Source organism: Tinamus guttatus, unplaced genomic scaffold, assembly GCF_059628265.1.
Source record: "Tinamus guttatus ecotype Peru unplaced genomic scaffold, ASM5962826v1 Tinamus_guttatus_pri_ptg001602l, whole genome shotgun sequence".
In the NCBI taxonomy this organism is placed as follows: domain Eukaryota; kingdom Metazoa; phylum Chordata; class Aves; order Tinamiformes; family Tinamidae; genus Tinamus; species Tinamus guttatus.
This window is the reverse complement of record NW_028290136.1, coordinates 4,672,304-4,688,349: the sequence shown is the minus strand read 5'-3', so window position 1 is coordinate 4,688,349 and position 16,046 is coordinate 4,672,304. Positions and strand designations below refer to the sequence as shown.

At 38.3% G+C, this 16,046-nt stretch overlaps 1 protein-coding gene across 1 annotated transcript; it reads right to left on the bottom strand.

The window, feature by feature from the left end:
* Nucleotides 1–82: 82 nt before the first annotated feature.
* LCA5L (lebercilin LCA5 like) lies at nt 83–12,744 on the bottom strand. The gene is given in 8 exon segments (XM_010217961.2): nt 83–719; nt 1,893–2,025; nt 2,325–2,434; nt 6,081–6,174; nt 7,742–7,879; nt 8,622–9,136; nt 12,357–12,435; nt 12,438–12,744. Coding segments are annotated over 8 exon segments (1,863 nt in total). The 5' UTR covers nt 12,600–12,744; the 3' UTR covers nt 83–87.
* Between the last annotated feature and the right edge of the window lie 3,302 nt (nt 12,745–16,046).

Sequence of the window (16,046 nt, the reverse complement as noted above, 5' to 3'; positions counted from 1 at the left end):
GCTGATAATGATTCCATGGGTGGTAGCTGCCCACATCGTAAGCTCGTAGTGCTGGTGTGAAGTTTGCTCGTGTAACCGCGCGTCCCTTCACTTCTCTTTCCCTGCTTCTCTCATGGTACTGGTTGAGTGGTTGTCTTTTAAAACACAGCTCGCTCCAAAGAGTTCTTTCATAAGACTGCTTTTCCTTTCAGTGAATGTCACATGAGTGCAGCCTTCCGCTTCGACCAAACTGTCCTGCCTTGTTTTGGGCACTTTACCAAAAGATGGTTCGTACAGTCCAAATGAGTTTTTCACCTTGCATTCAGCTATTTCGCTGCCCTCCTGCAATGTGTGTCTGTGGCTGCCTGTTAGGGATTTTGCACCTGTTGTAGGAAGCCCATGATGCAAATTTTCAGTAGCTTCTGAGAATACATATTGTTTTCTCAGTCTAATAGGTGTTTTGTTTCTTTGCATAGGAGTTACACATTTACTGTCTTCCTTCCTATTACTATTTAACTGTTTGTCTGGCTTTTGTTCATATTCTTCCACTGTATCTCCGTCTTGCTTGTTCTTTTTTAGAATGTCATCTAGAGGAGTTTGTTCAGTTTTCAGCATTTTTTTCAGCTCCTGTTTAAGCAATTCAGCTCTCCTTTTTTGCTCTTCTCTCTTTTTTTCCTCTTGTTTCATGTATTCTAAACATGTATGTTCTTCCATCACTGGTTTGCCTTCCCTTAAAAATTCTAAAATCAAATATTGTGATTTTTTTTTTTTTTAGGATTCTAGAAACCTAGAAGCACTGGTTACCTTATGAAACCTTATGAAGCACTGAGGAAAGAAAGCTTTACTTTTTTATTTCACAGCTAAGTTGTTTCTGGCTCTTCAGTTCTATCTAAACATAATGAACATAATGAGAAAGTCAAAATAAAGAGACCTGGTTATATTTAAAGGCACAATGTTCATGTTTAAATCTTGACCCATCTGGCTATGTTTATTAGTAAACAGCCCTCATTTTGACCTTTTCATTATGTTTAGTTTTATTTCATGAATAAACATGAAAATATTGTTTAAAAATAGCACTGAATACCTCACAATATCTTAAAGACTAAATATAAGGCCAGAAAAGTCATGTATAACATCAAAGACAAAGTGCATCAAAATTCTGTCATCTTTTTGCTTTTAAATGGAACTTGAACATAGCTATGATTTTCTTTCCCTAAATTAATTGACAAATGGCTTTATTCTTGCATGGGGCAGAATATTCTGCAGTTCTCTAACCTACTAGTGAGTTGGTTTTGCTTTTTAATACAAAGGTATATGTATACTCAATGCTACAGTAAAACACTGGTCTGTTGCAGGGGAAAAACTGTAACGGGTTCCTGTGCTTTGGAGAGAAACAAAGAGTACCACCAAAATGAAGGGAAAAATCCCACATTAAAGAGTATGAAGTCAGAATAGTGAAAAAAACTAAATAAGACTTCATTAAGTAAGTCTGATAGCAACAAGAAAGCCTAAAGAGAGTCCGGCAAAGAACTGAGCACAAGCAGACCTGTGTTTTCTGTGAGCTTGAAAAGGGAATTCCAAAGACAAATGTTGACTTCAGTTATCTGGAGGGGCTAAAGGAGGGGCTCTGGAAAGGCTGGGGGCTGAAAAGGAGAAGTGCAAAATGTGGAAGTTGTTAACCTATTCCAGATCCCTAGCTCTGTTGCTCAACTAGCAAGTGACCTTAGCAACCCGCTTCACTTCTGTGTCCAGCAGCTGCATTTTGGTGACTCTTAGGTTGGCGTTGAACTGATTGGTGTCTGTCAGATGCCAGCTAATTGCCATCAAGCCCATATAAATATCAGTATCAGCAGTTCATTCAATTTTCCACAAGAACAAATAGTTTCTGAGAAAAACAAAATGTTAAATTATACCTCTGCATGTTCTACTCAGAGCTTCTAGCTTTGGGATTTTCTTGGTTGTCTGCTTTTCTGCTCTACATCGGGCATCTGTGTGTGATCCATTGGCTCTATCTTTTTGATTTTTATCTTCTGAACGCTTTTCCTCCTTAATTGATAAATAAAAGTAAAAATAAAGGAAAACATTTGTTCAGCACCTTTTAAAAGTACATAATCAGTGGAATACTCACAAAAAATTACTAATTTCTATTACTATTATGTTCTTATTTTGTATGGCAACTTTCGTCCTACATATTTTCTATAACATTTGCAATAATTATATTCAAACAAAATGCAAATCATACAAAGGTAGGATGACAAATTGGATTATTAGGTGTATAGCATTGAAACAATAACATACAGCTTAATTGAGAGTTTAACAAAAGATTGAATCTAGATCTTTCATACCTTTGATAGCTGAGTGGGTCTTTTTTCTTTTTCTTTGTTTTGGTGCTGTGGCAGCAGCAGTGACCTAAAACTCTGCTTGTCTACTTGTACTGACTTGTTTAAACTAACACCTGTTGAAAACAGCCAGTCATTACAGTGCATACACTACATAGTCATGTAGTAGCTTCAGGAACTACCCTGTTGGTAGAAATAAAAGATACCTAGTCTAGCAAATCAATAACCTAATACTAGCCTTTGGTCTAGGATTTAAGCATAGCTTTTTCTGCATGCCCTAATACACTTCAATAAATATCTTGTCTGGTTTATAAATGCTGAAACTAGAACATACACATAGTGAGATTCCATCTTCAGGTTGTGTTAGCTAACGCCTTAGGTTATGACACTCAAACTTGGTGCAGTATATGTCAGTATGTATCAATGAATGCTAGTCCCATAACGCATCCCACACTAAATAACGCGTCATTGTCTTTATCGTAGGAGTTTCCTGTCTAGTAAAGTAAAACGCGGAAATAACTAACAAACAAAACATTGCTGAGTTTGATTCACATGTTGTGAATGACCTGTCCAAAGACATACTAAAACTAACTTCATTGTCTAAGCATTTTTGGATGTTTTATTAGTAAAGCGTGTGAATTCAGCCATCTGCACTTCTGAGCATTTCCATCAGTAAATCCTCAATGTTTTAGTCAGATGTACAAAGAAGTGCTGTGCAGATACAATGTGTCAAGTCAGACAAAGGTGTCTATACGCACAGCCCACATGTGCTTCAGGTGCACGCTAACATCCTAAGCCAAGGTTGCCCTAGAGAGGTTTGGCACTAGGGCCTCAGCTTCCTGCTTCCTAAATTCTGATCCTGCAAGGATAGGAAGTGTGCTTGCTTTTACACTTTATGACTGAATTGCTAACCCTTCTCAAAGTTAAACATTTATGTAAGGCTTTGCAGAACCAGACTTCCTCAGAGGAAACATTTAACACTATTTGAAACATTCATAATATTTTAAAGATTCCAAGGAAGTGGCTGAATGGGACTTTAAAAGCAATCCCTGCATGGATGATGGGGGAGAGGGGAGAAGCACATTCCTTGTTCTCTTATCCTGTTGGAATAACTGTCACAGAAATACAGTAGCTAAGAAAGTTGCTAACGCAGAAGCAAAAACTGATCTTACCCACGTCAAGATTCACACTTGCTCCCAGTTTGGTTCTCTGAAAGCAGAGGAAGACTATCCACTAAATGATGATCTTCAAGTGTTTGCTGCTTGGTAGTAATAAGGATGCTGAAAACTAGACTTGGAATCGCTCTGATGATGTGGAGAAAAGCAGTCGTCATTTTGAACCAGGTGAAAGTTGCTTTGGTGCCTTTCCAGCAGAAACCCGGTCAGCATTCCTTACATTCAGGACTAGGGGGAGCTGTATCTCTAGGTGAGCCCGCGTGGCCTAACCCTCCCAAACACAGCAAGCTTTTCTCTCATGCAGAGTTTTATGAAATTCATTTCTTGGATTTACTCAGAAAATAAATTTTATTTATGCATATATGGCTAGTATACTCTAAACACCTGCCTTCAGATGTTTATTGGGGTGATAAAAAGTGCAACCCTACAGTTCTTTTATTCTTTCCTGATGGGTAAAAATGCTTACAAATGCAGAATAGAAAATAGCTACTTTTTAAACAAAGTAGCTTTTTCTTAGTCTGTTACAGGAAAAATCATGTCTATATGTGAATGGGAAAAAAAGAAATCTGGTTCTAGATTTCTAAATCATCTGTTTCCATAACTGGCAGAGACTGAAACCCTCAGTAGCCAACAATACCAAAAGATCCGAGAACTTTACCAGGCACCTTTTCACATTATGTCACAGGACTCTTATAGAGACATAAGAATTTTTAAAATTTTACACTTTTTTTTTTCCTCTGTAGTTCACTTGTCATTAATGCAGAGTAATGGATTTGCAAAGGCAATATATTAGGAAAAACATAAACAACTGACCACTAGAAGGCTTCATATTGGCACGGTATCTCTAAGAATCCTGTGGGCAAGTGCAGTATTTTCAGAAGTTATGTTTGTCAGTAAATAAATTTCAAGTGCTCTTCTGTTCCATATGAAGAAAATGCCAATTTCATTTTGACTTCGGAAGCAAGACTAGTTGACCAGAGGAGCTTACTCAGGAAACTGCACGTTCAGATCACCATCCAAAATTAAAGGGCGTGTGTCTGTATGTGTATTTTTTTAAGGATATCAACAGAATGACTGTGTTCTAATGTAGGAGGAAAAATGTTACTTTTGGTGTTAATAAAATATTTGAAATGTATTTATCGATTTCTGTAGAAAACATCTTTATTAGTACATCTCATCTGAGATATATTGCAATCTTTTAGAAGTTTATAAATACTTCCAAGAAAATTACATTCCTCAACACTTTGTCCCTGATGAGTGAGCATATGGACAATATAACAGCTGCTGTGTTGCATAATTTGTAATTGTTTCTAGCTGTTGTTCTCTCAGTCTTAAGGGGTGGGAGCGACTTGTCGGAGCAGAGGCGCCCAACGCTGCTTGGGAGGCCGCAGGGTGCGCGGGGTAGGCACACGAGGCTGGCCCAGAGCACGCAGCCCCAGGGGACACCCGTGCCCTTCTGCCCCCACAGCTACTGCGCCAGGCAGAATGTCCAGGGACATCCCAAATGGCACTGGATGCCCATGATTAGGCAACTGAATCCCACAGAAGGTATTTGCTTTTGGAATGGCTGGGAGACAAAATAACATATCCTAAACATTTCTCCTCAATATCTGCCTGAGCATGCATGTGAAAGAAATACTCTCTACTAAACAGCTCTTCTTTTCCCCTGTTTATAAAATTATTCCATTCTGTTACTCTACTTTGATCATCTATTACTCCACTACATTATTCTAAAAAAAAAAAAATCTGTTCATAGAAATAATTGAGAAGATGTGCAATAATTGGGTTATAATCTCTGAATGCCCATTTGAATGTACCTACCCTATGTAACCAAAAGACTACAAAGATTGAGTAGACATTGTGATCATCAGACAAGCAGACATTAGGATCATCAGGCTGGCCTTGAAACTTAAAAAAATATATAACCTGAAAACACCCCCAACAACATAAAAATTGCAGAAGCTTCAGTAATGGACACTTAGGCATTTCTGCTGTTTGGAAGTTAAAGGGACTATGGACTTTAAATATGACAAAACAGCTTCTTAAGACCCAAATTCATGATTTTTGTTCATAAAGAAGTGCTGTACTTAACACTGATGCCTTGCTATAGAAGGGTGGTTTGAGAGGTGTTTTGTGTTGGTAAGCCACACTGTGGGAATTCCAGTGTTAAGATGGCCACTTCACCTGGCCAAGTCAAGGGGAACGGGCTGGGCAAAAGTCAGACAACAAAAGTTAAGTGAACTGTTAACTTCATCTTGCCAAAAATCAAATCAACAAATAGCTATTGGTATAAAAATGTATCTAAACTAGCAACACTACTTTGGTGTCATCATTAGTATACTAGAACCATATGTATACTAAATGCTATGCTGAAAGTTGGATTAAATATTAAATATGGGCCAGGTGTTGTATTTGTAAAATCAATGAGCGAAGAAACAAGCACTTGTCTTTAAACTGTATGTGCTAGGATATTTCTGGACCATATAAAAGTGCCATTTTGGCTTTTATTCTTGAAAACATGCCTCAGTTAAAAAATAATGCAAGTTTCACATAACTAAACGAGGGAAGAAAAGGAACATACACATACTTTTTTCATGAGGTGCTGAATCGCCTTTGTCCTTTGGAATTCTAAGCAACCGATTTGCATATATATTCCTTATACACAGTTCTCGTTCCTTTTCCTGGGAAGAAGTAAACAGTATTAAACCTTTAATATGTGTTAAGAATTACTTTCTACCAACCTAGTTTTCCCATACTGGGAGACAACTGTGAACAATTAGGCTTTTTGTCAGGCCATGTGCTGACTCTATCATTCACATCAATGGACATGACTCATGTTTTATGGGCCACTCCAAATTCTCCCTTTTTCGGGGGTAAAAGTGCACCTGACCACCTGCATGATCTTTTTCATGACATGGTGCTCAAGCCTTCTCTATTTTTTTTTCTCTCCATGTATCATTCTTTGTTTTATTCAGAGTATTTTTGGCTTCACTTCCCTGGTTTATTTTACTTAGTGACTTTTTCTACATACACTCCTCTAGTTTACAACCTTCTGCTTGGTAGGTGCCACATTTCAGGGGAACAATTCTTTATAAATCTATTTTGCAAGCCTTCTGTTTCCATACTGATATGCATCTTAAACATGGACAAGGAACTTCTCTAACATTCTCACTGTACTGTTTCCTCTTAGTGTGGAAAATAGGGGCTGCCTCTAAATTGTAGATACAGGTTGATTTCAGTGGGGATTGCCTGAACACTGTGAAGGGTGTGAATGGCTGGGTGTCCAAACTATGTATGTGTAAGAATATTTTGGCACAGAAATAGGGCTGGTATGTATCTCACCTCTTGTTTGCAGTAAAAAAAAAATTCAGGTTCTGTGAATCTGAAGATAACATAAGAGAATGGGACACACAGAAAACTATAGAAAACATACTAAATTGAAGTATTTCAGACAAGTGTTAAGATAAGAGCTCTACTTTAAAATAATTCTGATTTCAAGACAGTTTTACGTTAGTGTTCCCAGAACTTTTATTATTCCCCTTTTCCAGATCTGCTCATGTAGGAGGTCAAACTGTCCAGAAGGGAATTAGTATTGGAAGTGTCTGGTTAGACTGTTGTGCCTTTTTCCTTGCCCAACATTTGGGACACCGGGATTTTACAACTGGATAATCTTGTTTGAGTGATGTTGTCAAAAATCAGGAGTCAGTTTTGCTTTTTTATTTCTATATTTTTAGCTTTTCTTTTAGTAGAATAATGCTATGTTTGGTTTACAAATATTAAACTAAGAGACTGAAAAAAAAATATTTCTAAAAACCATGCTAGAACTAAATATATATATACGTTGCAACATTTACATAGTATTTTTAATTAAAGTTTAGTTTTGCAGGTTGTAATATTTGGCTCATTTTGATTTGAATGTGTTCTTTAAAGGAAGCTTATAAAAAGTTAACAGACGAATAAATATATTGACCTATATTTATCGAAGTCAGTGAGTATTACTTGTTCAAATGGTTATGGAGTAATCTCTGTTTTGATTACTTATTTAACTACATTAACTTTTGACAAATAGACCCTAAAATAATTTCATTATTTCACTTTCTGACTTTTTTGTAGACTACACACTCACTTAAGGAACCAAATGTTCCAAAACTAAATAATATAAATGAGGGAAAAGGAATAGATAAAATAAATGCACTAAATACTTGAACCATCTTGTAGGAACAGAAACCTATTTAAAATATTGAATACCTTTATTTTTTGGTGAAGAGACTTAATTTCCATTTGCAAGTGTTTTGTAATTATTCCAGCTTCAACAGCTTTTTTATTCTCATCTGCCAACTGACGACTAAAGGTGTTATCATTCAACTTCAGCTGCTTTTCAAGGACCTTAAAAATATTACATACTTTAAAATATGGATGTTCTCAGTTTGACTGTTCAAGAATTCCAATTCTTATCAGATTTTAAAAATTAAGCACGCTAAACAATAAAGATTCTAATTATATTCCTCTGAAATGTATGATATTCTAATGAAGTATCCCAACGTTTATGCCAAAAATGAACAAAAATTAGTTTCAAACCTAAAAACCCCAAACAAAAGTGTAAAGTGGCATTTAAATAAGAAAAATAAGCCTGTACGTTTCTTATGGATTAATGAATACAGTCATCTTGGAGATAAAATTTAAGATACCATTTCTATTCAGAGTGCTATTAACCGTGGCAGCATAAAGAGGCTTAGCGTGAATGAATACTAGGTACTTTAGCAAGTATTTTACGATCAGAACCCAGAAAATCTTATACTGTGCACTAAAATTATGGTTACTAAAATTTTAAGTTGGGCATCCCATCTTGCAAGCTTTTTATAGCTTCTGTCACCTCTCTAAACAGAAAGATTTCAAATGAGTCTGAATTCAGCTATTTTTATACATATATATATATATTCTTTTTTCATCTATAGGACTTCGGACTTAGCTCTTCAGATGTTCTGTTCTAGGCAGCAGTACACTGAAAAGAATATTCAGTGTTACAAGGGTTCAATTAGAAGCATTAATTTAAGAAGAACTTTTTACCTATGTGGTACAGAAACTCTCTTCTTAATGCGCATACTACTGTATTTGTGGAACAAATTACCTGTATTCTCTTATTATTGACTTCCATTTTTTCTGTAAGGACTGATAACCTGTAATTAAGTTCATCTCTGTCTGCAAGAGCCTTGTCTTCTGAAAGTTTATGCAACGCCTGCAAAGCATCTTTATTTTTCAGCAACTCTGCTTCAACTTTTCTGAGCTTCCTGGCTGTATTTCGTTCTTCCTCCTGAGACATCCTCAGGAGTTTCCTTAAAGCTCTTACCTCAGTATAATGTCTTGCCAAAAGATCAGGCAGGTTATTTTCTGAATTTTCATATCTACCTATTGCTTTCAAGTGCCGACACTGAAGTTCTTTTAGGATTTGGTTTTCTAAGTTTGACGCTTCTAGTTTGTGTTGTAAATCAAATAGTTCATTTTTCAGCTCTCTGATTTTCTGAAGTTTTGCTGATGATATTCGTTGAGCCACGGCATTTTTTTTCTGGGAAATCACATTATTCTGCAGACTTAAAAATGAAGTATTCTTATGTTGCATTTTCTTAGGTGCCAACTTCTTCCCTCCTGCATTCAGACCAAAGCAAAATGATACTGTGTCATCTGAGACAGCAAAATCACTATTTATAGTTCATATAAGTTAAAACACTGATCAGCCAAGCTACTTAAATGTGCTATATTTGACAAAATGTCCACATCTATACTAAGACTCCAATATTCCAATATTTTAGGGATAAACCCATACAGATTTTTACCTCTGTGTATACGCTGCCCTGAGCCATAACTGGGTCTTTACAAGGTCGAGATTCCTTGCTTTCCTTCTCTGAAACCATTTTCGTTTAAAGAGCCATCACGCTCATATTCCATTAAGAAGGGTAACTAAGTACATGCTGTCCTCTAAGGCAACTGCAGTAATACCCTGTGAATAACACTTACTAAAGCACAGTTATTTAAAGCAATTACTCCAACATCAAGTTAAAGAGATTTTCTCTCCCTGTAAATCATACAGGTCACTAATACATCTGTGAATTGGGGATTGATGAAGCAAATGATTCCATCTGGAAAGACTCCCAAAGGTTTCAGCAAAGGAGGACCTTGAATAGAGAATGGATCTCAAATAGAGAAATTCGTTAATGGAAGAAAATAAATAGTAATCTAGAGACCTGCAAGAACTCAAGAAAAATCCAAGTGATCACAGTAATATATTTAAGTTTCTCTGCTGCTTGGAATTCTTGTCAGCTTCCTACAAGTTCCAAGTCATTTTTGAACTGACCTAAGTTTTTTACCTTTGCATATGTTCCTATAACTGCAGAATTGTCTGCACTGTTTTTAGACAGGAATTAAGAAGGGGGAGAAAAAAAAAAAAAAAAAAAAACAGCCTAGCATTCTAAGTGCATTACTCTCATTTCCCTTTTCTAAAACATAATTCAATTTTGAAAATAGTCAAGATCGTTTATCTGAGTGTTTTCCTCCTTTCCAGGCAAATAATTTCACAATAGCTCTCCAGGCATTTCCTGCAGCATTTTGCTAGATGATTATTATGATTACTTATAAATCATGTAGTATTTTAGCAATAAAGCAGGCAAGGTCCTAACCTAAAATAAAACAAACACCCACAAAGAGGCAGATCTATTTAAGCACATCTGTTGAATTCAATGGAAAATCTCCACATGAACTACTGATAAGAGCAGGCTCATGGTAGGAAACACCAGTTTTCAGAAGGAAAGCAACACCAAAACAGGGGCAAAAAAAGGAAGAGGAAACTGCAGCATAAAGCCAGGACCTCGCTGCTTCCACCACCTATGCTGGAGTGCTGGAAAGCTACAGAGAGACGAGTGGGGCGGCAGCTCCTGCAGAGCACGTAGCTCCTCTCAGCAGCAGCACCTTTTCCTACCTTTTCCCTTTCCTTGCGGTGTCAGCTGGACCAGCAGCCTTGCTACTCCCCACAGCTTACTGTCCAAGTCTTCTCCTCACCTTCCCAGGAAAAAGATTGGTGTTCCTGGCTTGGCCCTGGCACTGACACCTTATTTTTGAGGCAGCAAACATGAAAGTTGCTTACTTGACAAAGCTGAGAAGCCTTAAGCCACAGGACTGCACGGAGTATCCCCCCCACAAGGATAAGGGGATTATAAGGAAATTACAATGGTGATTGGGCAGAATAAAATAGGGATTACAATGCAGAGAAGTTTGGAAGCTGTGCAGGGGAACACTCCCCTCATTCATATTTTGTCCCTGCTCCCTAAATATCTGATATATTCGGCTGTTTTAACATACAAACCTGATGGTCTCTGTTCTGACAACCACCCTGACAGAAGACAAAGTGTGGGCAAGTACACAGGACTTAAATCATATAAAGCTGTAAGGGGAGAATAAGGTTATTAAAGTCAAGGTGAAGGAAAGGACAGAAAGAACTTGAGATCAGGAATGACGAGGAGGAGAAACTGATTCGGACAGAGTACTTTATTTTTTTTACCTATGCTTTAAATGAATTAAGGAGAAATATTATAGAGATTCAGGTAAAGAGAGAAGAGAATACAGTCATTCATCAAAGCCAGAGATGATCAAGTCTTTCCAGAGTGAAAAAAAAAAATTAACCAGTGTTGTGGGAAAAAAAAAAAAAAAAAAAACTGTTCAAATTTTAAGAAAAGAAGCAAATATCCTGCCTGCATATTCTCTGTAACACAAATTGTAGAATTCATTTCCACTGCAGAAGGACTACGAATATGAACCTGAACCCGGCCATGCAAATATTTGCAAAATGCGACAATGGTTACATTGCTAATTTAGTTTTTGCCACAATGGGATGACCGGATATAAATGAAAAACACTTTATTGCAAAAGCTAACAGAATGTTGTAAAATCTAATACCACATCATGTAGGATGAAAATTCTAGCTCTAAGTTTGTTCCTAGGAGATTGATCCTGTCAAACTGCCATGTACAACCAAAACCAATCACTTAGAAGATCCAACAAAGCTAGAAGTCAATAATGATGTTTTCTGCTAAACAGATAAAAATATTTGGTTACTCTTTCTGGTCCTGTGGTTTCACGCCAGGATAACTTCTTGACACGCATAAAACTTATTTAATAAAATGGAGAAATAATGTTTACTCCTTTTTGATAGATTTGCATCTTTTAGATTTTGTAGAGCCAGGTAAAATTGAGCAGCTTAGAAGGAAATGGGTCACCAGTTTTATAGTTATGTTTTGACTTAGGGTGGTGAGATTTAAGAAAGTGTATGTCTAGGTATGAAAAAAAATGCTTATGTGGATTCTTTACTGCTAGCATTTACATAAATGGAATATATTTGTCCTATATGGTCACTCATTTTGATTAATTGATTTTAATTTTCAGCTAATTTCAATTCAACTTTATATTATATACTATGACTACGCTGGCCAAAATATACAGCTTTTTTTGTCAGAACTTGCACTTTTGTGCAAACTTATCATTTTTGAGTAACTTTTCCTCAGGAAAGGCTTCTCAAAGTCCTTGTGCAATGCACACTCAAAAACAGAGAACTTACAGTATACATGGGAGAGCTACTTTCAAGTTCCCAAATTCAACAATGAGGAAAAAGGATTGCGAAAGTGTTCACACAATGGTATAATGTATAGGGAATCTAGGGAATCTACATCTCTCCACTCTCCTGTTTTTGAAATATAATTTTCTTTTAAATGCACTATAAAACTGTTTCCCAAACCAGAAAAAAAAAAGCCAAAGAAAGTGAACAGATACATTTTTCAGGACAGTCTCATTTCACTACTACCAGAAATTACCTTTTTACCTTTGGGGGCGATGATATGCTGCCTTTTTTTCTTTTTTTTCTTTTTCTGCGTTTTCTTCTCTTCAGTTCCTGATAGTTTTAAATTATTGCTCTTTTTAGCTGTTTCTGAGCAGTCACTGATGAAGTCCTCGGAATAGTTAGCATAAGAATTATCACTTTCATATTCTCTACAACATTGCCCACAATCATTACTTTTGCCACAGATGATGCTTTTAATACTCTCATTTGTCTTTGCAGAATCATTAGCGTCCCTGCTTTTTGTACCACTTCCTGACCTATTATCTTCTTGTACTAAAATATGAAGGAAACAATGATCCGAGCTCATCATTATCTTGCTTGTAGAACACTTAAAAATTGACACCCATAACCTATTAGGAATCAGAATGTTAGTGAGCTGATCACATAAAAAACTTAGCATAAGTAATGCCAAACAGTATAACAAGTGTGCAAGTCTGTTTCCAGAAAGAACTGCAGCATGAAATAGCTGCAGTAGCTTACCTTACAATTCACTATAATACTGGCATATGTTTTCTAAAGATTTACAATGCCAGTATTGTAATTCCACAAAAGAAAAGATACTATGGTTTGTAAGGTATATATTTTGCCCATGATTAACATTACGGGGCAGAGGTGCAGTTGCAATTTTGCTTAATAGTTAAAAACTGCTTTGCAATATTAAAAATATTTATAACAAGTACCTAGATAGTATTTAGAAATTGGTTTAATTGATAATTCTAATTGTGTTCTTACATAATTCTAACAGCCTATTTATATAATAAAAAAGCCATTTGGTCATATTTTTCAATATTTAGATGACAAATGAGACCAGGAACATGTACATGAAAATAAAACCATCTTAAGAGATACATTAACACTACAGGCAGGATAAACAGCAGCAACTAAAGCTGCACAACAGAACATCTATTTTATATATTAAGAGCTTTCTTAATCTTTGGGATGTTACTTATGTTCAAATCAGAATAATTTGTGAAAACAAGCTCACTGAATAGAAACACATAATAATAAAATGGCTCTGCACACTTTTAGAAGAAACATTAAGCAAAATTCCAGTGGTTTTCTTAATAGCAATTTCTTTACAGCCTACCTATATTTAGCATATTTGTTTCCTTTGAAAATACCGTAAGATATTTATCCACATCTTCAGGATATAACTGTGAAAACATCACCTGTAATGTATTGTTGCTGTCAGGTATTTGGTTTGGTGATGATCTTTGATCAGCTTCCAAGCCCCAGGGGAGCTGTCTTCTTTTGGTAGTCCAATTAATAAGAACATGAACAACTCTAGTTATTGCAGTTTTAAGAAAAACTAACATGAACTTATAACAAAAGGCTTAAGTAGTTTTTATACTTTTGGGGCGGTTGCAGACTAGCAATTATGCAAAAGGCATATGCGGAGGGGTCAAAATGATTCTTCAATTCAGGTAGAAACTAACAAGCAGCTGAAGCTAAAACAGAAAATATTTTTAGAATATTTAACCACTTTTTAAAGTTTTTTTTTCCCCCTGAGATAGCATTTTATTTAAAATTGACCTAAGTTTATTAAAGGGGAATGAGGGAAAAATCACATAATAACTCCCTAAGAAAATGACAAATTAAAATTTAGGTTTGCACAAAATGCTTAAAGCAAACCTAACTAATTACCTTCCTTTTCACTCTCTCATATGAACAACTGTCCTTAGTGGAAAAAGGAGGAGTGCCTGGGAGCTAGTAAATCGGAGCTGGAGCAGAAACCCGTAAGAGATGGGAACTCATGTTTCAAAATGTCAATAAGGCAGCAGCTACCCTGGCACATTTCTGCTTAAATGTGATCTGGCACTGTCATAATTTTCTCGCCAAACCGTGCTTAAGTCAAATTATATCTTAAACTAAACTTAAACTACTGTTTTCATTTGTTACAATGCGCAGTGTGCGCTGAGCTGAAACGTTCAGCTTCAAAAGCCAAGGGAAAAAAAAAAAGGAATAGAAAAGGACATAAAGAGACAGAAAAGCAGGAGAGAAGGAAAACAAGAAACAGAAAAAAAATGGTAGCACTGTAGAAATTAATATAAAGCAGCGGCAGAAGTGGAAATTGATCTCGGCCCCCGCCTCCCACGCAGGGAGGACGATGCGGGGGGGAGCAGGGACCCCCGCAGCGGTCTCCCCACTCTCGAGCACGCGTTGGTCTCAACCGCCACCTCGCTCCGCCCAACCGCCGCCACGAGGCCCCGGTGGTGCCGGCCCGACGCCCTGAGAGCCGCCGCGGCTCCCCGTCCCCGGAGCAGGGCACAGGGACCCCCGCCTCCCCCTCCGCCCCCGCAGCGCCGCCGCCATTACCGGCCTCCTCGGCCGGCGCGGAGCGGCGCGCGTCGCCATGGGGACGGGCGCGGGGCACCCTGGGAGTCGTAGTCCCCTCCCCGCCAAGTGCCCAGATTTGAGGACTGCGTTTTTATACTTAATAATAACTCCAAAGGAGAAATCCCATGCGGATAACGACAGCGGAAATAATATATATATATTTTTTCCTCAATCTTGGCCACTAGAGTTTGGCTGTGAAAACATTCACCTCTCGGTCAATGCTAGTCATAGGTTTTGCTATCATCACAGCAATTTCCAGCACGCTTTAAAGCAAGCGGCTGCCGGAGCCCATGACTTTTACATCTTAAGGGTGCCAAACCAGCTAATTTGGGAATGGTACTTCTGAACGGCTGGCCCTGTCTAGCTGTCCTTAGAGGCACTATGGTCCAGCCTGGGGATTTTCAGGGCTGGGCGCTGCGATGTTGAACCCTGATGCTTGGTGTGTGTGTCAACACTTGGCCATTTCCAGCTCTGACTTAGGCTCCATTTTGCTGAACCCTAGGCTACTCTGCCTGCTTGCAGCAGAAGTGAATTTGGCCCTTGACATTTGGAAAGCCATCTGGTAACATCTCCCATTTTAAGAAATACCTGCCCAAAGGGCTCCCCTAACAAACACACGCGTGCAGGCACTGAACTGGGACCGTCCCTGTGGCAGAAGGCAACAGCCTGATGGGAAGAGGGCATCGTGGATAGCAGAACTGGGATCTGGATAGCATGGAGGAATGGAGCGAATTTTACCAGCCCCCTCCTATCCTTTATGCCCCGGGAATTTTAGCTGGCCGTGCAGGAAGAGGGAGAAAATCCAGTATTAGGTTCTGGACACGTGGCAGCAGCCAAGCCACGGTCCCTAGCGGCAGAACACACTGACATGTATATCACAGAAGTGCCTCAGCTATGCGTTGGAGCTGCGATCTGAGCTTCTGAAAGCTCCCGGCCTCCGTGCCTGGGATTACGTCCACACGGTCTGTGTTGCTGCTGCTCCACGCGTGCGCTTACCCCCTCAGCACGGTCTTTGCAATAGAACCTGCAGCTGCAACTCTGAAGTCACCTTTCTGGTGGAGAAGGGAAAGGACAGGAGCCTTTTGGTGCAAGGGGCACCTGGCAAAGCATCAGCGTGACTTCGGAGATTGCCCTGCAGGGTTTTTATTTTGATCCCTGCAGCACCGAGCTCCCTCTCCTGTGCCTGCCTCCCTCCCCCTTTCCCAAGCATCCATCCAGCCGGGCCTCATTGGTGCACTACTCTCCTTTGCCTTTTTTGGGCTGCCACCCCGTCAATCTAACGCGATAAGGCCAGGGGCAGGTGCAAGTGCCCTGCTAAGGGATCCTCTTACTGAC